The 22,492-nt window shown below is 59.8% G+C and overlaps 3 protein-coding genes across 3 annotated transcripts; all 3 read right to left on the reverse strand.

The window, feature by feature from the left end:
* Positions 1 to 7,372: 7,372 nt before the first annotated feature.
* SLC35A4 (solute carrier family 35 member A4) lies at positions 7,373 to 9,191 on the reverse strand. The gene has a single exon (XM_041397897.1). The coding sequence runs from the start codon at positions 9,185 to 9,187 to the stop codon at positions 8,240 to 8,242; it is 948 nt and encodes a 315-aa protein (XP_041253831.1). The 5' UTR covers positions 9,188 to 9,191; the 3' UTR covers positions 7,373 to 8,239.
* A 71-nt stretch (positions 9,192 to 9,262) lies between these two features.
* On the reverse strand, positions 9,263 to 10,358 carry LOC121332444 (SLC35A4 upstream open reading frame protein-like). Its single transcript, XM_041397898.1, has 3 exons — positions 10,301 to 10,358; positions 10,099 to 10,197; positions 9,263 to 9,930 (listed from the first exon to the last, which is right to left on the reverse strand). The coding sequence occupies exons 1-3, from the start codon at positions 10,313 to 10,315 to the stop codon at positions 9,733 to 9,735; spliced, it is 312 nt and encodes a 103-aa protein (XP_041253832.1). The 5' UTR covers positions 10,316 to 10,358; the 3' UTR covers positions 9,263 to 9,732.
* A 4,580-nt stretch (positions 10,359 to 14,938) lies between these two features.
* Positions 14,939 to 21,541, reverse strand: STING1 (stimulator of interferon response cGAMP interactor 1). The gene is given in 9 exon segments (XM_041397787.1): positions 14,939 to 15,355; positions 16,719 to 16,905; positions 18,705 to 18,943; positions 19,101 to 19,209; positions 20,051 to 20,228; positions 20,781 to 21,077; positions 21,181 to 21,398; positions 21,400 to 21,429; positions 21,431 to 21,541. Coding segments are annotated over 9 exon segments (1,572 nt in total). The 3' UTR covers positions 14,939 to 15,152.
* Positions 21,542 to 22,492: the final 951 nt, after the last annotated feature.

The following is a 22,492-nucleotide window of genomic DNA, read 5'->3' on the forward strand; positions in this document are numbered from 1 at the left end:
CCTTTCAGCCCCTGCAGTCCAGGCATCCTTGGAGCCTCCACGGCCCCTGTGCTGATCCTCTCTCTCCTCACCCAGGCTCTGGCTGGGCCAGGATGTCAGGGTTGGCAGGATGCTGCTTGGCTGCTCTTCCGCCTAAGAGAAAAACCAAAAACCCGTGAATAGGAAAATGACTAAATTAAACACCCTGCTCACAAATGCTAATGAGCTGGAGCAGCTCCTTGCACCCTGACCTGAGGCACTGGTGGATGGGTCCAAGTGGGACCCTGAGGAGGTTCAACCAGAAACTTTGTAAGTGATGAGAAGAAAATTCATTTGTTCTGGGTTATTCAGAGAATATCTCATAGTAAGGAGAAAATGGATTATGGGATGCAGGACTGGGGAATATTCAAAGGAAAGGGGAGGGTGGGGAAGGGACAGGCTTGGGAAAATGGGGTTGGGGGAGAATCATAGAATCTGGGCAGTTTCAGTTGAAAGGTACCTTAAAGCTCATCTCATTCCACCCCCTGCCCTGGGCAGGGACACCTCCCACCATCCCAGGCTGCTCCAAGCCCTGTCCAGCCTGGCCTTGGGCACTGCCAGGGATCCAGGGACAGCCACAGCTGCTCTGGGCACCCTGTGCCAGGGCCTGCCCACCCTCACAGGGAAGAATTTCTCTCTGATATCCCATCTAACCCTGCCTCTGGCAGTGGGAAGCCATTCCCCCTGTCCTGTCACTGTCCTTGAGAGAAGCAGGGGCTGGTGGCAGGCAGGCAGTGCTCCCCTGGCCAAGCCCGCTCTTCTTCCCCAGGGCCTGTCCTGCCTCTGCATTAAAGGCTGTGCCTGGGTGTTCCCCGTGTCCCTCCCTTTCTCTGTTTGAGCACAGGTACACATGACCTGCGGGCAAACACAGCCTGGGCTGGCTGGGATGGGGGAAGGACCAAGGCTGGGGCTGGGGAGCTGCTGAACAGGGTGTGGGGTCAGGTGTGGGTCGGGAGGGACTGGCGTGTGCTCATGTCCAGGGCGTGCCCTGCCCGGGTGGAGGGGCTGTGCCAGCAGCCCTGGGCAGCCCGAGGGAGGATGGGGCCGTGCCCTGGGCTGGGGAGGGGGCTGCTGGCTCAGGGTGTTGTGAAGGCTCTGCTGCTGCTGACCAGGGTGCACAACAGGGTGCCCCTGGCCTGGCTGGACATGGAACAGGGAGCAGCAGCTGCTGCTGATGGATGAGGAAGGAGACATAAACCCCTGTCTCCTGAATCCCAGGCTTTGCTATGCCTTGGGAGCACCGATCTGCCTGGTCAGGGACAGAGCACAGAGCAGGAGGGGGTGTGTGCCCCTTCCCACAGGGGCTCCCTGGAAGGCTCACAGGACCCCCAAGTGCTCTTGGAGTCCCCATTCTGGGCTGCCCTGTGGAGCAGGGCTTTCCCCCAGCATTATCCCACTGTGGCTCTGCCCAGCCGAGCACAGGGGAGCCCCTCAAAGCCCCGTGCCCTGCTCTGTCCCAGGGCTCCACCCTGCCCAGGGGTTTTCCTTCTGGCCTCCTGCGACTCCCCAAGCCCCAGCATGTCCCTGTTGTCCCTGCCATGTGACCTGCCTGCTCCTGATGGAGCCCCCAGTGCTCCATCTGTGTCCAGCTGGCGTCAGGCTCACACCTGAGGCACAGGTGAGGGAGTTTTGGGGGGCAGGGGCGTTGGTCTCACTCTGCACAGGGAACAGGCAGGCAGAGGCACGCGTGTGCATCTGCTCCCCCTGGTCCTGCCACAGCAGGGCAGGGGCTGTCCTGGGCCCTCTCTCCTGGCACTCCCCATCAGCACTTCCACAGACAGCGGGGATCCTCAGCACCGGCATTTCCTTCTGTGCTCTCTTGCTGCGACCGATCTGCAGCGATTCTGTGCTTTGTGGTCACTTGTGACACCGTGCATGGCAGTCCAGGGTCCCTCACCCCCAGCCATGGCTGAGATGTCCCTCTTGGGGCTGGGAGCACCCCGGTGGTGTGAGTGGCCCCGCGGATTCCTGTCCAGCAGGGCTCAGCCCCTGGAACAGGGTGCCTCCAGGCTGCCTCTGGCTCTGCCCACATCCATCAAAAATGCAGGAGAACCGGATCCCCCAGGTAACTCCATCCCTGCCCTGGCCAACAGCAGCTCAGGGGCGCTGCTGCCACACTGCCCATGGAGCAGGTGAGTGCTGTGCTGGGGGACAGCCCAGGCTGGCTTGCAGGGATCTGTCAGGGGCTGCCCAGCTCCCTGGGGTCTCCTCCAGCTGCTGCTGCTGCTGAGTGTGTGGCTGCTTCCCCCTGTGTCCCTGCAGGCTGAGCAGGATGTCAGCGTGCGAGCAGCCCTGGGCCTCCAGCAGGCAGCAGGTAGAGCTTCTACCAGAGCCTTCACCTGAACACCAGGGAACAAGGGGACAGCCTGGCAGCCACAGCTGTGGTGGCACTGGGACCAAGCACTGGGCAGTGCTGACAGGGACGGGGTGTCCTCCCCATCCTGGTGGCTCTGAGTCATACCGGGAGGGCTCGGGAATGAGGTGAAGCCCTGGGATGTGGCTCTAGAACAGGTGGGGGTGACCCCCCACATCCCACACTCAGTGTTTGCAGGGCCAGGAGAAAGCTGGCTGGACAGCAGCAAGGACCCCCTACAGCTCCTCTTGGCTGGGAAGGAGCCCCAGGTGAGAGCTGCAGGGCAGGGACACGAGGGTCCCTGGGGAACCAGGAGGGAGCAGGGCTCTGTGCCACCCCCTGCCACGCCTGGGACACACACCTGATGGGAGCTGAGCTCTTAGGCTGACCCTGCCCTACACCCCTATGGGCCCTCCCTTGTAGGGACTGCTGGGGGCTCCCAGAGAGCAGGGAAGGGAGGGGGTCTCTCCTCTCTCCTCACCCCTGCCCATGCCAGGCCCTCTGTGCCACCCCTGCCATCTCCATTCCAGCGTGCCCAGTCCCTCCTTTGCCCTGCCCTGGTCATGCTGGGATAGGGGAAAGCTGATAATGAACATTATCCCTGTCCTTGCACCAGGAGAGCTCCCTGAATGTCGATGGTGTTTTCCACTTGGATGCAGGACAGGTACCCAGAGCCCCCAGTCCTTCCCTGTACCCTGTCCCCAGCCACACGGGCCAGGGCCCTCTGCACCATGCTGGCTGTGCCACGCTGTGCCACACTGTGCCATGCTGGCTGTGCCACGCTGTGCCCTGCTGGATATGTCTCTCCTGCCAGGAGAAGGTGCTGGAGTTGGCAAGGCCCCAGCTGGCCCTGGTTCCCCTTGGCTATAGCGTGTCCCTGCTGCTGTGGGACCCCCACGGCCCTGGGACACAGCTGCCCTTCCAGAGTGTCATCTGGCAGGTGAGGGCACAGGGGACAGCTGGCAGGGACAGGGGACAGCACAACTGTGCAGTGCTGGGCTCCTGGGTCACCCAGCAGACCCCGATCCCACCAGGGCAGGGCTGAGATCCAGCCATGGGTCTGGGAAGCAACAGCTCCCAGCTTGTCCACAGGTGATTGACACCGTCTTCCAGGAACTGGAGGCCTTGGGGGATGCCACACAGAGCCTGCAGATGGTCAGCCTGGTCCAGGTAGGGCAGGAGCAGGGCGGGATGGCCTGGGATGAGGGTCCCATTCCCTCTCTGCCACTGCCCACACCCTGCTGTGCCAAGAGCACGTATCGCCCTGTGCTGGCATCCAGTCCCCTCATCCAGATGGTGACCAGGGACTAGAGACCTTTGGATCCCAGGTGTTCTCACCTATTTCCAGGACTTCCCAGATGTGGGAAGCCTTAGCTGCCCACAGAGCACCTCCTGGGCTCCAGCAGCATGGTGGGATCAGGATTGCCCTCTAACCCCTTCCTGCTCCCATCACAGCTGGGCTTTCCGGGCCACTCACTGCTCCCTGGGGCCTGCAGGTCCCTCCAGTGTGACCTTGAGTGGCACAGGAGTGATGCCAGCTCCTGCCACTGGGCTGGGTCCTGCCCTTTGCCTCTGGGGTGCTGCCAGGGGTCTGATAAGCTCCACACAGGGCTCGGGCGTTCCCAGGGCTCTGCCCTTCCCTGGTGCCAGGGCTGGGAAAGCTGGGAGTTACCCCAAAATGAGCCTTTCTCAACCCTCACCTGTGCATGGCCACAAGCAGTCCAGGCCCCTGGTGAGAGTGGAATGCCAGCAGCCCCTTTTCCTGCCCCCTGCCTAATGCAACCCCCTCATTCCAGGTCAGCAGCCACAACAAAGCCTGGGACCTGCTCTGTCCCGACGGCCGAGCCCTGCAGGTGATGGATGTGGCACCCCTGGGCCTGTAGGTACCTGATGCCCCACGGCTGAGCAGGCTCCTGGGAGCTGATATCCCACATCAGCAGTGGGCTGGGCAGGGAGCATGGTGCCCAGCCACAGCATGGCCAGGGGTGCTCCTCAGTGAGTCCAGGGCGTGGGTGTGACCCTCCTCACTTGGTCTTGTCTCCCTCTGCTTCCAGGATGGTGGAAGAGGCAACAGAAGTGGCCGTGCCCGATGCCCAGGCTGCCATCAGTGCCTATGCCAGGGGGCTGGGTGCCATCCCAGCGTTGTTCCAGGGGTGTGCTCAGCAGCCCCTCACAGACTGGGGCTCAGCTGTGCAGGGGTGAGGGATTTGGCCCAGATCCCACAGGTTGGGAAGGGTCAGGCATGGGGTGCTGGGGCTGGCTCTGCTGCAGCCCCACTCCCACACCTCTCCCCAGGGCCGGCAGCCTCTTCACTCTCACCGTGGAGCGAGAGCTGGAGGGTGGCAGGCGCCAGCGCTCGGCCCTCAGGATCCTGGTGTCCCCAGGGGCCAGCAGGCTGTACGTACAGGGCTGAGCTCTGCTCCCCCTCCAGCACTCCCTGTGCCTGCTAGGGGTCAGGGAATTCCATTCCTGGAGGTGAAGCAGGAGGGACACCCCAGTGGGAGCTGTGGCTGGGAGCCAAGGGGGTGTCACTGCTCCTTGGGGACATGGGCCTGGGGATATGTGGGGCCGGCCCATCCTTGGGTCCCTGTGGGTCGGGTTCAGCCTGCCTGGCATGGTAAGAGCCAGCCCTCTCCTGGGGTGTCTCTCCCCACGTGCAGGGAGTGCAGGGAACCTGGAGCTGTCTGCCTGCCCTGGATCGTGGAGCGGCTGCTGGAGGGGAACAGCCTGACCTTCCTGCTGCTGTGTTTGTCACTGCAAGGTAGCCTCTGGGACTGGGACGCACTCTGGGTGCCCCCTCCCTGAGGATTCCCCCCATCCTGCCCCACAGCTGGCACTCGGTGCCTGGCTGCTGCACGGGGACACCTGCAGTCATTGGAAGCTGGACACAGCTCCACTCATCTCCATCGCACCGGGACCCCTGTGCTGGGGCCCCCCATGGCCCCTGCCCAGGGCTCGCTGTTCTCCCAGACACGTCCAGGGAGGAGTTCCTGGGAGCTCTGGGACTGGCTGGGAGGGTGAAGGGGCTGGCCAAGACCATCACTGCCACAGTCTGGGACCCTGAGGAGGAGATTGCAGCACGCCGCAGGGAGATGCGAGGGCTGCGGATGGAGCTGCTGGCTGGGTCGGGCTGCCCTGAGCAGAGGAGAGCTGTGGCCCAGCTGCAGAGAGCCCTGAGGGAGCTGCAGGTGGGGAATGCCCCTGGATCCACAGGGCTGGGATGGTCATTCCCTGGGCTGGGTAAGGTGCAGGCTCTTGACCCATCCTGATGTCAAGGCCCTTGTCCAGCACTGAGGGCAGGGCTGAAGCTGCCCCAGGGGTGAGATGTGTCCCTGGAGCCACGCCAGGCCTGGAGGTCTGAAACACCCCAACAAGTTCCCCTTTTCCAGGTGCTAAAGAGTCAAAGGTGGGAGAAAAAGAAGGCAGTGGCCAAGGTGCTTGGGACAAGTGAGATAGACCAGCCCAGCGCCAAGGTGGGCAGAGATCAGGCCAGGCCTCCTCACCCAGGGACAGTCAGGTGCAGGAAAAGCCCTGAGTCCCAGCTGAATCTCCTTCTCTGACAGAACCAGGACTCTGCAGGGAATACAGCTCCAGGCCAGCAGCCTGGGACCCAGACAGCCCCAAGCAGTGCCAGCCTGGAGCCAGCAGAACCAGAGCGTGGGGCCAGGCACGCATCCCGCAACTGGGTGCAGGATATGTGGGCACAGAGCACGGCTTTACACGGTGGGAAAGGCCTCACTCTCCATCTGAACATCCTTCTTCAGCCCCCCATGTCACACTCATCCTGCTCCCCTGTCCCCACACTGCAGGATGGGGTGACAGCACAAGCCAGGCAAGGGACAGCCGAGCTCTGGCCAGCACAGGGCAGGGGCTGCTGGAGGAGCCATCTCAGAGCAAAGTGTCACAGCCATGGCCCGGGTGTGACAGCGTGAGTGGGAGCCCGCAGGGTCCCTGCACAGGGCCAGCTCTGCTGCCAGCACTGGCTCCTGGTGGCACCCGAGCCCGCTCTGCTCTCCCCCAGGCAGGGAGCCGGTGCCAGCCGTGCCCATCCCCGGAGGTCCAGCGGGCCCTGGCCAGGGCACAGCGGCAGCGGCTGCGGGCTCAGCACTGCCGGCAGCTCCGGCGAGAGCTGGGGGCTGGCACTGTGCCGGCCCAGGAGCACAGCGGGGAGGTGAGCACAGCACTGCGAGCTCCAGCCTCTCCTCCCCTGGCACTGCTCTCCCTAGCGCAGCCCAAGGGAGCAGGGACACCCCGGGGCTGCCCTGACCGTGTCCCTGTCCCCCGCAGTGGGACACAGAGCGCTGGCAGCGGGAGGTGACCGCGCTGGGCCTGATTCTGGAGGCAGCGCTGCGGGAGCGGGAGGCGGCCGAGTGGCACCTGGAGGCCCTGCTGCACTGTCACCGCCAGGAGATGCAGGCCTGCAGACAGCACCTGCTGCAGGTGGGCAGGCAGGGCTGGGGCACCTCTTAGGCTGTGCCAGGGCTGTGCCAGACCGCCCGGGCATCCCGCAGGTGCTCCGGGACCAGCAGCGCCTGGCGGAGGAGCAGCGGGCGGCCCTGGAGCGCCGGCACCGGGCGCTGCTGCAGGAGGCGCTCCGGGACGCTGCGGAGCTCGCCGAGCACAACCAGCGCCTGCGGGACACCCGACGGGCAGGCACGGCCGATGCCACCACACAGATCCCCTGAGCCACGCCCGGGGCGTGGGGACAGCTGGCCTGGCAGGAGCGGGTCCCTGCACCGAGCCACCGGCGGTGCCAGGAGACTGGGCAGCCTCAGGCACACGAGTTATCCCAGGCCTCCGGCTGCTGCTCCCGAGGGAAAGCCTGCTCTCTGCCGGGAATGTGCCTGTGGGAGCCTGGCGGGAGGGCTGCAGCCATATGGAATAAAGTGGGTACCCTCAGCCATGAGTGTTGTCAGGCTCAGACACACCCCCCAAACCTGTCCCAAGGGGCACAGCCACCATCCCACAGGGCGGGCAGACACAGGACAGACACATGGATGCTGTTGAACCGCAGCTTTAATAACCCCGGTGGCCTCTGCCTGCCAGAAACTTGGTACAAATATGGGGGGCGTCCCCCTTTTGGGGAGCAGGTGAAAGCTCCCACATGCCCCAGCCCCTGGCTGCTCTGCAGACACTGTGCCCAGGAAGGGGAAACGGGGCCTGAGGACAGCAGGGCTCCAGGTAGGGCTAGGCTGGAACACTGCAGAGGTGGGAGAGGCCCAGGGAAGCAGCACCAGGAATGGCAGGGATCAAGCAGCATCCATGGGAGCTGAAACAGCACCAGTGCCATGCTGGGCTGGCAGGAGGTACAGCAGGGCCAATACTGCCAGGGCATTCCCAGGCCACTGTGGTGTGGGGAAGCAGCTTGAGGGCAAGGGACACAGAGTCCCAGAATTGTTTAGGTGAGAAAAGACCTCTGAGATCATGGAGTCAAACCTGTAAGCCAACACCACCCTGTCAACCAGACCATGGCATTAAGTGCCACGACCAGTCCTTAAACACCTCCAGTGATGGTGACTGCACCACCTCCCTGGGCAGCCCCTTCCAATGTTTCATCACCCCTTCTGAGAAGAAATCACTCCTAAGGTCCAACCTGAACATCCCCTGGCACATCCTGAGACTATGAGGCACGCACAAGGGGTTCAGGACCTCCCTAAGGCTGGCCATGCCTGATCCCATGGGAGCCCCATGGCACAGAGCCTGGCTGGACTGGAGCAGGGCAGTTTCCCTGGGGAAGCAGGGACAGGGTGCTCTCCCCCTCAGCACTCCTCCTCGGAGGATCCTTGGAGCTGTGCAGGCTCCCACCAGGAATGATTCCAGCCCTGAGGAGGGCTGGGGCTGCCCAGACAGGTGGGAGGAAGGCAGTGACTACGTGACTCCGTAGTACAGGTGCACAGCCAGGCCAATGCACGCCACGGCCACAAAGAAGAGGAGGGTGAGCTGCAGGTTGAAGAGGGCAACAGAGAGGAGAGCATTGACCAGGATGGAGCAGGAGATGACGAAGAGCCTGGTGATATTGCTGCTGTGCTTCATCACCACGGACATGATGAGGCCATTGAGAGCCTGGCTGAGCACGACCAGCAGCACCCACGGGGAGAAGCCCTCCAGGAACCCGCCCTCCACGCCGCTCCACACGGAGCCCATCAGGTTGAGCAGCACCCCAAAAAAGTACAGGAAGACGTTCTGGAGGCTGAGGGGCAGCGCCTGGCTTTTCAGGATGGCTTCGGTGTAGACAGCAGAGAGGCCGGAGATGAGGCAGTACACGGAGAGCAGCAGCAGCCCCACGGGGGTGACGTGCAGGCGCGTCCCTCGGGGGTCCCCATGTCCCCGCAGCCCCCCGCAGCTGTAGGCGACGCCGGCGGCCAGCAGCAGCAGCAGGGCCAGCCAGCGGCGCGCGCCCAGGCGCCGGCGCAGCAGGAGGCTGTAGAGCAGCGCCGTGCTGACGATCTTCAGGTTGCTGAGCACCTGGAAGGTGCTGGGGTCCATGAAGAGCTGCATGTGCACCACCAGGTTGTTGTTGGCAGCGTAGAGCAGGGCCGAGAGGGCGAAGGGCGCGGCGTGACGCCAGGACAGCGCCGCCGGCAGCGGCTCCCGCGCCCCCGGCAGCAGGAACGGCAGCGACAGCGCCAGCTTGGTCAGCTCCACCAGGACCACCACGGACGTGGAACTGAAGGGGATGGCCCCATCCACCTTGCACAGGGTCAGGAGGGGGGCGTGAGAGCCGTAGATGGCCACAGAGAGCAGCAGCATCAGAGCCCACAGCCCCCTGTGGAGCAGCCTGTTGGCAGAGCCAGCAGCGTTCCCAAGGATCCCCATTTCCGGGTGAGAGCCAGCACGAGTGAGCTGCTGTCAGCGTAGAGGCCGCACAGACTCTCACCCTGCAACACGGAAGAGACCAAATACCAAGAATTTAATGAGCCTGATTCAAGCAGGATGTTCCCTGCAACACTTGTGATGCAGCAGGAGAGCAGGGTGTTGTCTCTCGTTAGGAGGAGAACTACAAGCCTTCCTGAGAAGCCACACAAAGCACATTGCCAGGGCACACGGGTCACAGGGCACACGGGTGACCGGGCACAGCAGCCCCTCAGTCCACAGGGGCACAGGGAAAGGTAAGGGGAAAAGGCAGCTGGCAGCCCCTCAGTGCTCTCAAGCTGCTGTGGGTTAGTGCAGTGATCACTGCTGCCATGATGCCCAACAAACACCCATCACCAGCCCCCTGACGCGTGGCAGTGGTGTGGTGCACTTTTCCAGGGAAAAGAAGGGTGCAGGTGATGCGCCTCTCAGAGCCCTAGGGGTGCTCTGTGCCTGCTACCTAAGGAGCACGGTTCCTGCAGTCCCTGCTGCCTCCGGGCTCCTCCTCGCTAGTCCCGACCTTTCTTCAGCGAATTCACATAGTCCCGAATCGTCTTCTCCACGTTGGGCACGGCATAGTTCTGGGCGGCGTAAATCCCGGTGCAGGTGCCGGCCAGGAAGCCCAGGACGGCGGAGAAGCGGAGCTTGGCTACCAGGTATCCCGCCAGGAAGCCTTTGAGCAAGGGCGATGCCAGCAGCGATCCGTCCTGAGGGGAGAGCACAGTGAGGCACGGCCGGGCGGCACCGGGGAGGGGGCGACACGGGACGTGCCCCAGGGTGAGTTGTGGGTTGTTTTTTTTCCCTGGGATTTGTTTTTCCCCCCCACCAGTCCCTCTCAGAGGGCGCGGCCGGCCCGCCTTGAGCCCGCACGTTACCTGCCCCACGCCGGCCTGCACCTCGTCTTCCACCCTGCGCTGCAGGCTCTCCAGCTGCCCCTTCAGGAAGGCGAGGTCCTTCAGCTTAGGCAGCGAGTCCTGCGGGAGACACGGAGGTGATTCCCGCCCCCGTCCCGCGGGAGGAACCGGCGCGGCCTCCCCGCAACCCGGCGGCCCCTCAGCCCCGGGCCTCCCCGCTCACCTTATCGTCCGCCATCTTGGCGCCGCCGCCGCCCGCCGCCGATTGGCTGGCGGGGAGGCACGTGACATCACGGCAGCCAGGCCGCCGCTGATTGGTTGTCACGGGGGCAGCGACTCCTCCCGCGAGCCCCTTCCCGCCACGGCGGCGGTACCCGACGCTGATTGGCTGGAGGAGAGTCACGTGACAGCCCCCTGCTCCCTCACGCCGCCCGGCCGGCGCCATATTGGGGGGGGCGGTGTTGCCTCTTGAGGCCTGTACCGGCGTTGGCGCGGTACCGGCCCCACAGCGGCCCCGCCGGGCACCGGCCCCTCCCGACGGGGCTGACAGAGCTCATGGCCGCCCCCCAGCGCCGTCAGGCCTTCCGGGACCCAGCCACCGTGTCACCCCTGGGGGCAGCATGGATGGAGGTCCCAAGCTCTGCAGTTTCCCTGGGCTCTTCCTCCATCAGGAGTCTGGTCCAGTCCTAGGCTTGGCCAGTGGTTTGTGTCTAAAGCTGTGCAACTGAGCTTTTATGTGACTTTGTCCTTCAGGATTAAGGATGACAACCCAAAAATATTTCTACAAATAAAATATTTAAATTAATAATTGTAAGGATTGCGCTAAAAGATCTTATTCCAAATTCTTTACTACACAGTGTAGGTAGCTCTCGCTACTAGAGCAGTGCAATATTTTTGAAGCAACATTGATAGTAAATTATATTAATGGTAATAAAGTAATTACTGAACAAACAATGATGCTTTTCACCTATCTCAGTGTCTGTGGGAGTCCCTCTCATGGGGACTCCTCAGCTACAGGCAGGAATTTCCACATTCCTTCCCAGAAATAACAGAATAAGGAAAGAACAAAAATGACTTCAGAGTTCTCTTCCAACCTAAACAATTCTGTGATCATCCAATGCAGCCATCAACGCAGCCCTGCCAAGCCAAAAAATCATTAAGAAGCTGCCAGCTCCCACGAGCCACACCCAGACGTGTTCGGAGCACTTCAGGGACGGTGAGTCCAGCACGGCCCTGGCAGCCCGTGACAGTGCTCAACCCTTTCCGTGAAGAACTTTTCCTCAATATCCAGTCCCTGGCACAACCTGGGGCTGTGGCACCTCTGGTGTGAGCCCAGAGCTGTGCTGGGGTGTGCTCCAGCTGACACAGCTGCTGAAGGAGCAGGTGAAATCCAACCTGCAGCACTTCCAGCTCGGGAAACAGGCACGGCAGAACTGCAGGCACCACTGAGCAACTGTGGGGAATGTTGGTTTCAGGGGCTCGGCACAATTTAATTAAAACCTGTGGTGCTGGGGGTTATGTGTGTGATACTCTCATGGGTGCTACGCCAGCACGGAGGCAGCTCCGTGAAGCCTTCTGGGCTCTGCTCTCCAAGGTAATTTAGATACATTCCCAGTGTATGTTACACTGCTCCCCCTGAGCACTGGGGAAAGGAAAGGAAAGGGACTCGGGAGGCAGTGGCAGGTGCAGCCCAAAGAAGAAGCATTAATATTGTTATTAATATTAATAGCCAGTTTAAATCCAACCATTGCTGAAGGCTGAGCTGCTGTTTCCTTGCTTTGCAGGATTCCAAACTTTACCCAAAGGCAGGTGTGGATTTAGTGAACCTGGCATTTTCCTCAGTTGCTTTTCAAGCAGGATTTTTACTTCATGAAAGGTAAAAATAAAATAAATAAAATAAAATAAAATAAAATAATAAATAAAGCTACATGAGTGACTGCAAGGGCCTTTCTTGGAACACAATCACAACACTTGGAAAGTGCCACTTAGTGCAAATCTGACTTAGAAAATTTGGGTGTTGGTAAAAAACATGTGAGGGCAGCAGAGCCCTGTGGCCAGTCACTGCTGTCACCTCCAGAGAGGTAAGCCCATTGCCAGCCTCACCAGCTGCAGGACAACATGTCAGAGTAGGTTTATATTGGCTGTTGGGAGGGAATTCCTCCCTGTGAGGGTGCTGAGGCCCTGGCACAGGGTGCCCAGAGCAGCTGTGGCTGCTCCAGGATCCCTGGCAGTGTCCCAGGCCGGGCTGGATGGGGCTTGGAGCACCCTGGGATGGTGGGAGGTGTCCCTGCCATGGCAGGGGTGGAATGAGATGAGCTTTAAGGTCTCTTCCAACCCAACCCATTCTGGGATTCCTTGAAGATGAGTTTTTCTAGGTCATGGTAGAAGCTGAGCGCCTGCCCTCAGGGGCTCTGTGAGGGAGCTCAGCTCTCAGCCCCCTGAGCTCACACACTAAGGCTCTGTGCTGCGTGGGGCAGCATGAGTGGGTCACTGCTGGTGCTTCCTGGGATTTCTGGTGGGAAAACAGCTGGGATGTGAGGGAGGGCTGGGAGAAGCCCTGTTCTTGCTGCATCTAAGCTGAGCTGGGCCCCAGCCCTGGCTGGAGGGAGGATGCAGCCATTCTGTGCCTTGCTCAGCACGACCCTGGCTGTGAACCTCCCTCCCTGCTGCACCTGGGACCTGCTGGATTGTGGTGGCCCCTGGACGTGCTCAGCTCCCCTTGCTGACCTGTGGTGGCATTGCTGCTCCCCAAGGATCAGGATGGGTCTGCCTCCAAGCTGACAGTCCTGAGTCTGTGTCAGACCTGCTGTGGGATGCTGTGATTAGCACTAAAACTGAGCTATTTGTGCTGCTGGAGAGCTCAAGGGGAAACTGGTTATCCTGTGTTTGCCAGCTTAGCAGCAAGCTGCCACTTCTGAGGTTGGATTTTTCCTGCCTCTGATCAGCCCTGCCTCCAGTTCCTGCTGCCAGCAAAGGCTTTCACCTTGGCCCTGTGTGCCCTTGAGCAGTGGCAGGAGCTCAGCCTCTGGCTGGCAGCACGGCTGCTGCTGGAACAAGGTTGTGCTGTCAGATATCCTCTGGGCTTGTGCCTGCCTTTCAACCTGTCCCCTTCTAATATGGCCTGAGCTTATCAGCATCTCCAGCCCAGCCTGGCTGCAGTGATGGGCGAGATAAGAAGCTTCCATGTGAGGAGGGAACAGGAAATCAAGGAGAACACTGAGCTGTGCCCCACAAGGATGGGTTTGAGCCCTCGGGGGCTGCAGTGGCTTTGCTGCTCACACAGCTGCTGGAACTGGCTGTTCCTATGTTGCTGAGCTCAACCCTGACACATTTCCCTTGCATCTCAGCAGATGCCCACAGCATTTGCTCTGTGCCCTTGGGAACGCTGCTCAGGTGACCAGGACCCATGTCCTGCCCACACTCCAGGGCCAGACCCCCACTCTGCTCCCTGCCCTCAGGGTGTCTCCTAGCAGGTCCCTCACCCGCTGTCTTCTCTCTCCAGTCAGTCCAGCACCAGGCACTTGGCACATCCTGGAGACCTCAGCAAAGATTTCTGATACCTCTGCAAACCAGCTGCCTCTTTGCAGTGGCCTTTGCTGTCCCAGCCCTCCCTTCACAGCCCTTCATCTGTCGTTTTTGCCATTTTTGCACAGATGCAGTACCCAGAGATTAGGCTGCAGATTAAGGTTTTACTTCATCCTGAAATGGGTTCCAATTCCCAGTCCCAGCAGGACCAACATGCAGCCAAATCTCTCCTGAAAGCTCACTGGGCTGGAGCTGGGGAGAGATCTGCCACGTGCATGAAAGGTGGAGTCCTACATATACAGGTGAGGCACCTGGAATTCTGTGTCCAGTTCTGGGCCACTCATGACAAGAAAAACTTTGAGGGGGCCTGGAACATGTCCAGGGAAGGGGATGGAGCTGGGGAAAGATCTGGAGCACAAGATGAGGAGCAGCTGAGGGAGCTGAGGGGGGGCTCAGCCTGGAGAAAATGAGGCTCAGGTGGCACCATCTCCTTCTCTGCAACTCCTTAACAGCCAGGTGGGGCTGTGCTCCCAGAGGAAAAGGCCCTGAACTGCGCCAGGGGAGGTTCAGTTTGGACATCAGGAAGAATTTATTCAGTGAAAGCATTGTCAGGCATTGGAATGGGCTGTGCAGGACAGTCACTGTCCCCTGGAAATACTAAAAAACACATGGATGTGGCACCTGGGGACATGGGTTAGTGGTGGTCTTGGCAGTGCTGGGTTAATGGTTGGACTCAATGACCTTAGAGGGCCATTCCAGCCTTAGTGATTCCAGGGTTCTGTGATTCTAAAAGGAGCTGGGCAGCCCAGGGCAGGAGCAAGACTGTTGTGTCAGCTCCAGCCTGTGCCTGCCCTGGGTGAGCCTGCTCTGCCACCAACACTTTTGGTCAGGCTGAGGCTCCCCTGCAAGTCCTGCACAGGCTCCCTGTGCCTGCAGAACTGCCCCACGAGTCTGGCCACGTGGGCTGGGTGTGTTTGTCCCAGCACACACAGGCACACTTGTGACTGGCATTTCCAAAGCCCCATCCACACACAGCGTATCACAGAATCAGGGAATATCCTGGGCTGCAAGGGACCCACAAGGATCATCCAGGTCAACTCCTGACCCTGCAAAGACACCCCACAATCCCACCCTGTCCCTGACAGCATCATCCAAGCGCTCCTGGAGCTCTGGCAGCCTTAGAGCCATGACCATTCCCTGTTCAGTGCCCAACCACCCTCTGAGGGAAAAACCTTTTCCTATCCCACACGGGGCAGATTGCACATTGTGTCCAAAATTTAGGATACTGCAACTTGTCCCAGAGAGGAAAGTGCTTTATATAACACAAATTAAAACAGATAAAAAAAACAGTACACCCACAGAAGAACATCACAGCTGTACATAACAAAGAAAATGGGAAGCATGTCACAGGGCTGTGGGCTGAGTCAGCTGCTCCAGTAACCGTGGTACACAGGAGGTTTGGGTGGGAGCTGGGGGTTGCAGCCATGGGTAGCACATGCTCCAACAGGAAGGGGGTTGGGGAAGGGTGACCCAAGCCCCAAGGGGCTGTGTCAGAAGCCATCAGTGCGCAGGGGCTGTGGCAGGTCTGGCAGGTCTGACACACTGATCTGGAGGTTGAGCTCTGCCGAGTCCAGGGCCGTGGATGGGCTGTGCGGGTGGCTCTGCTCGAGCACGGCAATCTCCTCGTGATGCTCCTGCCGCAAGTGCCACACAATCTCTCTGGACAAAAAGTGGGTCTCTGCTTCTTCTGGCTCTGGAACAGAAGAGAGACAAACCTTCCTTCACTGGTTGTCCTGAGGCAGAGCTGTGAGATGCCCCAAAATATGCATTATTTCCTGCACTGTCAAAATACAGCTTTTACTTCCCGCTTTCTGCATGGCAGAGGGAAAAAGTTCAAACACAAAGTGTGCGGAGGAGTATAAAATTACAGGCACTATGTGCTGGATTCCCAGTAGTGCTTGTGATGGGAACTGCCTTGCTGCATGGAAATGCTTCTCCCCATCAGGGAGAGTGCTGAGTTTCCTCTGAAAAAACTGACATTCATTAAAGCAAGATGCTGATTTCATCTGGTGGAGGTGAGGCGATGGGAGATGAAAAGATGATGGGAATGAGGGAAAGCCTCGCTCCCTCCCATCCCCTGTCAGCAGGAATGGCACTGAGCCAGCACACACTCATCCCACTGCTGGGGAGGGCGTGACAGCCCCAGCAACTTCTTCCAGGAACATCAACAGTGAAGAGAGTGGCTGCTTGCCCTGGGTGCCTGCTGTTGTACTCAATGCTTGCAGCACACAGCTTATCTCAGGTCCCTCTGGGGACTTCAGCTGGGACAACCAGTGCTGCCACCACCTTCCCTGCTCCTCAGACCCACAGCAAGAAGTCTTTATAATTATGGAATAATGGAATACCCTGAGTTGGAAGAGATCCACAAGGATTATCCAGTCCAACTCCTGGCCCTGCACAGACACTGTGTCCCACAACTTTGTCCAAATGCTCCTGGAGTTCTGGCAGTCCTGGGGCTGGGACCATGCCCTGGGGAGCCTGGTCAGTGCCTGACCACCTTCTGGGGGAAGAACCTTTTCCTGATACCCAGACTAAATCCCCCTGGCACAGTTCCAGCTGTTCCCTTGGGTCCTGTCCCAGGTCCCAGGGAGCAGAGATCAGAGCTGCCCCTCAGCAGGAGCTGCAGCCTCCAGTGAGGTCTGACCTCAGTCTCCTGTGCTCCAGCTGGACAGGACAAGTGCCCTCAGCAGCTCCTCATGTGGCCCCTCTGGGCCCTTCACCACCCCCATGTCCCTCTTTTGGGCACTCCCTAACAGCTTTAGATCTTTGTCATACTGTGGTGCCCAGACCTGCCCCAGGGCTCAAGGTGAGGCTGCCCCAGCCCAGAGAAGAGTGTGACAATGCCCTCCCTCACTCAGCCAGGGATGCCATGCTCAGTGATATTCCTATTTCATGTGGGAATGCAGCCCCTCCCTTCCTCCCGTGGCAGCAGGGGCCACCATGGCCCCCTGACTGGGGACATCAGCCAAGCCCTGCACAGACACTGCTCCAGGTCACTCGGGGCTAGAAGAGCACAGCCACTGTCCTGGGCACCCCAGCCCCTTTCCCTCACTCACCCTCGTAGGCAATGAGCCTGTATGTGTCTGCACACTCCTTGGAGCCTTTCAGGATCTCCTCCAAGGTCCTGTAGAAAAGCTTGGCCTGCTCCAGACGCTCCTCCCGGCTGAAGGCAGCACACTCATCCTGGGACATGGCGTAGAGGGTCTGCAGCGGGGTGGCATATTCCACAGCACAGTGCCACAGCTGCAGGGGTGGAAGGACAAGACATGGGGACAGGAGGACTGGCAAAGGGCTGCTGGGAGACCCTGGCACTGGGCACAGCACTCGACCTCTCAGCTCCTTGGCCTGTCTGGCACTGGGAGCACTGGGACAGGGATACCAGGTCTGGCCCCAGTGTCCCCTTGCCTCACGCAGAGCAGGGAAAGAGCAGCTGGCCTGACAGGTCCAGGTGTCCCCTCTGCCAGGTGGGCTCAGGGAGCTGCCTTTGCCCATGAGGGGCAACCACTGGCTTGTCACTGCTCATAAGAGCAGCCTGGAGGATGATCTTCCCCATGGAATTTGGTCCCCTAGGGAGACATCCCTTCCCTGTGATCACACCTTCTTGGTTGCTTTCTGCTATACAAAGGAAAGTGGAGGGACAGCACCAATCTTTGCTCTCTGTGACCAGTGACAGGACCCAGGGAATGGCTGGAGCTGTATCAGGGCAGGGTTAGATTGGAGATCAGGAAAAGCCTCTTCCCCCAGAGGGTACTGGGGGGCACTGACCAGGGAATGGTCACAGCCCCCAGGCTGCCAGAGCTCCAGGGGGTCTTGGACAATGCTCTCAGGTACAGGGTGGGGCTGTTGGGGTGTCTGTGCAGGCCCAAGCATTGGACAGATGGACTTGATAATCTTTGTTGGTCCTTTCCAAACCAGCATATTTTGTGATTCCATTATTCTAAGTCTGAGCATCCTAACAGAGAGCTGGAGGGCAGAGCATAAACACTGGAAAGGTGGAGGCACAGCTGGAAGGAGGCTGAGCAAAGAAACAAAGAGAAATCTCATAAAGCCATAAACATGCCAAGGAGGAGCTGTGTTACCAGTAAGTCTTACACTGGGTAAACTGGAACGTTTAATGGAGTGAATTAGAAGGAAGAGGGATGTGATCCCAGGTAAATGCAGAGAAGCAGGAAGTTCCCAGCCTTGGCAGGCAGTTACTGCCGTGCCCTGGGGCAGGTGCCTTCCCTGGGCCCTGCTCACTGTGAGGGACTGGGCAGGAAGCTGAGGGGCAGATATTACTGGAAGGCCAAGTGCAGGCTCAGAGCTGCTGGAGCTCCCAGGGAGCAGAGTGACTCAGCAGGAGCCTGGCAGAAGGAACACAGCATCAGTGCGTGCAGCACGGCAGGAAAAACCCGCGGCCGCCTGTGCTTCCCCCGGAGCAGGGCAGGACAGGCTCGGGGCCCCTGCAGGCTGGGCTTTAAAAACTGCAGCTCAGAGCTCAGCCACTGCCAAAGGCAAACCAGGGGACCCAGGTGAGAAGCAGAGCTCTGCCCATGTCTCCACAGCACCAGGGTGTTCCCTCCTCCAAGGGGAAGGGACAGGGGCAAGTCTGTCCAGAGATGTGGGAGGAGATGAATGCAATGTGAGCTGGAGAGATTTAGGGCTCACCAGCCTAGAAAAAGGGGTGACTGGGGGAAAGGAGGGAGTCAAATAATGGCTCACACAGACATCTTCAAGCACCTCTTCACAACACAAGGAAACATTCATCCTATGGGAAGTGATGCTCTGTAGCCCACATCTGCTTTTTCCTGCTCAGTTTTCTACTGTTTTCTGGACTTCAGTCAGCTCCAGGAGGGGTTAAGCAAGCCCACCATCCCTGCAGCCCAGCCTGGGAGGAGGCAGCCAGCAGGAAGTGCTACAGGAATGGGATCTCTCCATCTCATGGAAGCCTGGTGAAAGCTGGGAGTATCTAACAGGAGAGGTGACAGTCTGCTGTCCTTAGGGTCACTTCTGGGGCCAGCAAGGCTTTTGGGATGATGCTCCCAATGCTGCTCTCAGCATACCTGGTTTTCTTCATCCGTGATTGCATAGAGGCTGTGTTTGTAGACCCTCTTTTTGATGCCAGCTCGGGCCAGGATGGTTTCAGTGAGCTCTGTCACATACTGGATATTGCTGTCAGCTTTCTCCAGGTCATCATAGATATCACAGCTCAGAGGGATCAAGATGTGGAGCTTCCAGGTCTTCCTGCATGCTGGCAGGTTGGGATTGGCTCTGCTGAATTCCTCCATGGACTTTTTCACCCCTGGTGGAAGAGAGCATCAGGCAGAGGTGCCTGGTGTGAGTACAGCTGCATTCTGCCTTGCTCCCCATTCCCCTGCTAACACTGTAAAAGTGGGAGGATTGTTATTAGGAGCTATTTCTATCTGTAGGCATGGGAATGCAGGGAAACAGCTACGTACGTGGCAGGACTATTTTTAGGTACCCAACATAAAAGGACCAGGCAAGCCCATGAGCAGCATTCTGCTTGGACCTCTCGCACATCTCAGACATCTCCACTGCTGAGGGCTTCTGTGGAGGGAAGGACAGACAGACAAGGTGATGACAGCTGCCACCTGAGCCCTTCTGTAACAGTCAATTCTCCACAGGGACTGAAGAAGTCCAAAGAGAGCTGGAGAGTGAACAACCCCACCAGCCTCTTCCCCCACCATGCAGGGCAGAGCCCCTGAGAGCCCCCACAGCCCCCACAGAGGAGGGAACTGGGGCTGGAGTGAGCCAGGCATTTCCCTGGCTGCACCTTCCACTGGGATCCTGTGTCCCAGTGCAGCTTGTGCATCTGCCCTGTGCCTCCAGCACGGCAGAGGAGACACCCCAGTGCCCGATGGTGGGATTCCCAATGGCCTCTGCCAGCTCTGTGTGTGCATTTAGGTGGAGATGGGTGTCCTGTCCCACAGGTACCTGACAGAAGCACCTCCTGCAGCCTGTGTGACCCTTCCAGCACTGCTGGGGCACAGCAGAGCCCTCCCACTGCTGCAGAGGCACCTGGGGCTTGGCTCTGCCCCCACACCACACTGAGAATTGAGAACACACAGGCTCTGTTTTCCCCTCAAGCACCAGCTTGACTGACAGATTTAAAATACCCCTGTTTTTCGTGTCGGGGGGGCCATGCCATCCCCTGGAATGGTTGTGTTCATTAGGGGGCAGCCTGGCCCTCCTGCCAACACTCCTGGCAGCACGGGGCCAAGGAGATCAGCTCTGCAGGACTGAGCTGAGAGTGCTCCTCCCACCAGGCTGACTCTGGGTGGGCTGGACATGCAGAGGCCGTGTAGAGCTGGCTACGTGCCCCCCATGGCTGCTCAGGGCTGAAGGGTTCCCCGGGCAGCCAGCCAGGCTGGGGGTGTGGGAACCTTACCTGGAGCCCCAGGGCAAGGATGACGAGCTGGCACAGACTGGCCAGGATGAGGTGGAGGCCAAGTGGCTGCCCATCACCGAGGAGAGCCACGTAGGCTGAGCCACAGACGAGCAGCATGGGCCCGTGCCAGCGTGGGGGGAAGCAGCTGCTCAGGGCCCTCCAGAAGCTGCCACGGTGCCTGGGTGGGAGAGGGAGACAGGAGTCAGGCTGGTGGCCACCTACCCCACCTCAGCAGCCATGGCCAGGGCTGCTCCCATCTCCTGGGTGCCACCAAGCTTCCAGAGCACTACAGAGCAGTGTGGGACCCTGCCCAGCACACCCCAGTGTACCCAGCCAGGAGAGGGCTTAGGTGCCTTGCAGCACCCGTGGGACTCAGAGGGAGCAGATGGAATGTCACCCTGGACAGCAAAGGGAGAGAACAGCCCCCTGCCCTCCAGCACTGCATGGTGGGGAAAGGCTGGGGCCAAGATCTGTTCCCCAGAGAAAGGACGGAAAGGACACACGGACACATGGACATCTGGGGGAACTGGGCAGGTGGGAAAGGGAACAAGAGATGAGAAGGACAGGAGGGTGACAGAGGGCAGCATGTGCTGCTGGGCACAGTACATCACTGCCACAGAGGGCAGGTGTGGGCACAGAGACCAGGAGCAAACCCCACCACATCCCACGCCCTTGTCCCCAGGGTGGTCCCAGGAGCGCCGCAGGCAGCCAGCCAGCCCCGCTGGCTCACCTGGAGTCCAGATGGAAGATCTCCTCGGCCAGGTAGCAGGTGCCCTTGAGCAGCTCCCCGATCTGCAGGGTGGCAAAGTGGAAGGCGAGGCTGCGGGCGGTGGGCACGAGGGGCTGTCCTGCGAGGAGCAGAGCCCCGGCACACAGCCCCAGCAGCACGTACACGGCGCGCTGCGCCCGCCCGCCGCGGGCCTGCGGGATCAGCGGGGCACAGCGCGCCCGCGCCCGCCACGGCTCCCGGGACATCTGCGGCGGACAGGGGGTCAGCAGCAGCTCGTCCTCAGCACCCACGGCAGCACTGTGGGAGCGGATAAGAGCAGATCAGGGGATGCGTGCACCCAGCGCTCGCTGAGCATCCCAAAGCGCACAACCCTTTGGGGAGGCTTCCCCGCGCTTCCCACCTTAGAGCTGTCCCTGTGCCCAAATGGGCTCGGCAAGACACGGCCTGGCTGGTCACCCCGCTCCCAGACGGATGCCAGCCCCCCTGCTCCGCAGTCACTGCTCTGGCTGCACTCACAAAGCAGTTTCCGGCCGCCGGCCCCGGGTTCCTGCGCTGCGGTTCCCGAGCTCTGCGCTCCCGCCTGGGCAGCTGGGGCTCCTTCCCGAGGCTGCTGCAGACACACGCCCGGAGCCTCCGCGACGTGCGGGCTTCTGGAGCTCGGGTGGAGCTGCACAAAAAAGCGCGCAGAAAAGTGAAAATGAAAGAAGCTCTGGCAGCAGCGGGCAGCCTGTAGAGTGCCAGAGTACTCCCACACAGGGCATCCATGAGATTTCTCAGCCCACTGGAAATCCAGGCACTGGTGGATGTACCCGTTTCTATATCCATGAGCTTGCACATCCTGGAAAACCCCACGTCTGCCAGGACATGGTCTGAGGGGAACTAGAATGAGGAAGGAAACCAGAATTTATTGAGATCACATCTGTCAAGGGCAGTAGATTTCAAAGATTGCATTGATTCAGCTCAGCAGATTGCCAGGGGCAAAACAGACTCAAGTTCCTTCTAGCAGAAGGTGACTCACAGCACCCTGGATGCTCCCACCCCACACATGTCCAGGAGATGCCGGGTTGGGAAGCAGTGCCCATGAGTGCTGGCAACACAGCAGGGGCTTCCTGCAGCCAGGCTCTTGGTGGCCAGTGAGGCCCTCAAGACTTCCAGTTCCTTGTTCCAAGCAGTGGAGAGGTATTTCCATCCTGGAAGAAAATGGATTAGGGGACACATACCCAAGCCCATAGGAGCAGGTGGGATGCACTCAAGGATGCTGAGGGAGATGGATGATGCCCTGGCAAGGTTCCTCTCTGGTGTCTTTGGAATGTTGTAGCAATCAGGAGGTTCCTGGTGAGTGTGAGAAGGAAATCTCACACCCAGCTTTGAGGAGGTGAACTACAGCCTGCTCGATGTCACCTCTGACCCTGGGAAAGCGATGGAGCAAATCCTCCCAGCAATCCCTGCCAAACACCTGAAGGATGGGACAGGAGCCATCATCAGGGATTTCACATCACATCTGAAGGACTCAGCTACCTGGAATGGCAAGAAAACTGGCTGTAGGGATGAGGGGAGAGCCTTCACTTCAGCAAAGCCCTCAGCATGGTCACCCATGGCCTCTGTGGAGCCAAACTAGGTAGATACAGGCTGGGAAAAGGAGTGACTGTCCAGAACACACTCAGGGTCCCACTGCTTTCTGTCCAGGAATGCCCCTGGGTTCCAGGAGACCC

This window comes from Onychostruthus taczanowskii, unplaced genomic scaffold (assembly GCF_017590055.1).
Source record: "Onychostruthus taczanowskii isolate IOZ18803 unplaced genomic scaffold, ASM1759005v1 scaffold14, whole genome shotgun sequence".
Lineage (NCBI taxonomy): Eukaryota > Metazoa > Chordata > Aves > Passeriformes > Passeridae > Onychostruthus > Onychostruthus taczanowskii.

Coding starts and splice junctions, on each gene's coding strand:
- LOC121332444 (XM_041397898.1), bottom strand. Junction 9,931..10,098: donor TGCAGGCCGGCGTGGGGCAG/GTAACGTGCGGG, acceptor CTCTCCCCTCAG/GACGGATCGCTGCTGGCATC.
- SLC35A4 (XM_041397897.1), bottom strand. CDS start 9,187: ATGGGGATCCTTGGGAACGCTGCTGGCTCTGCCAACAGGCTGCTCCAC.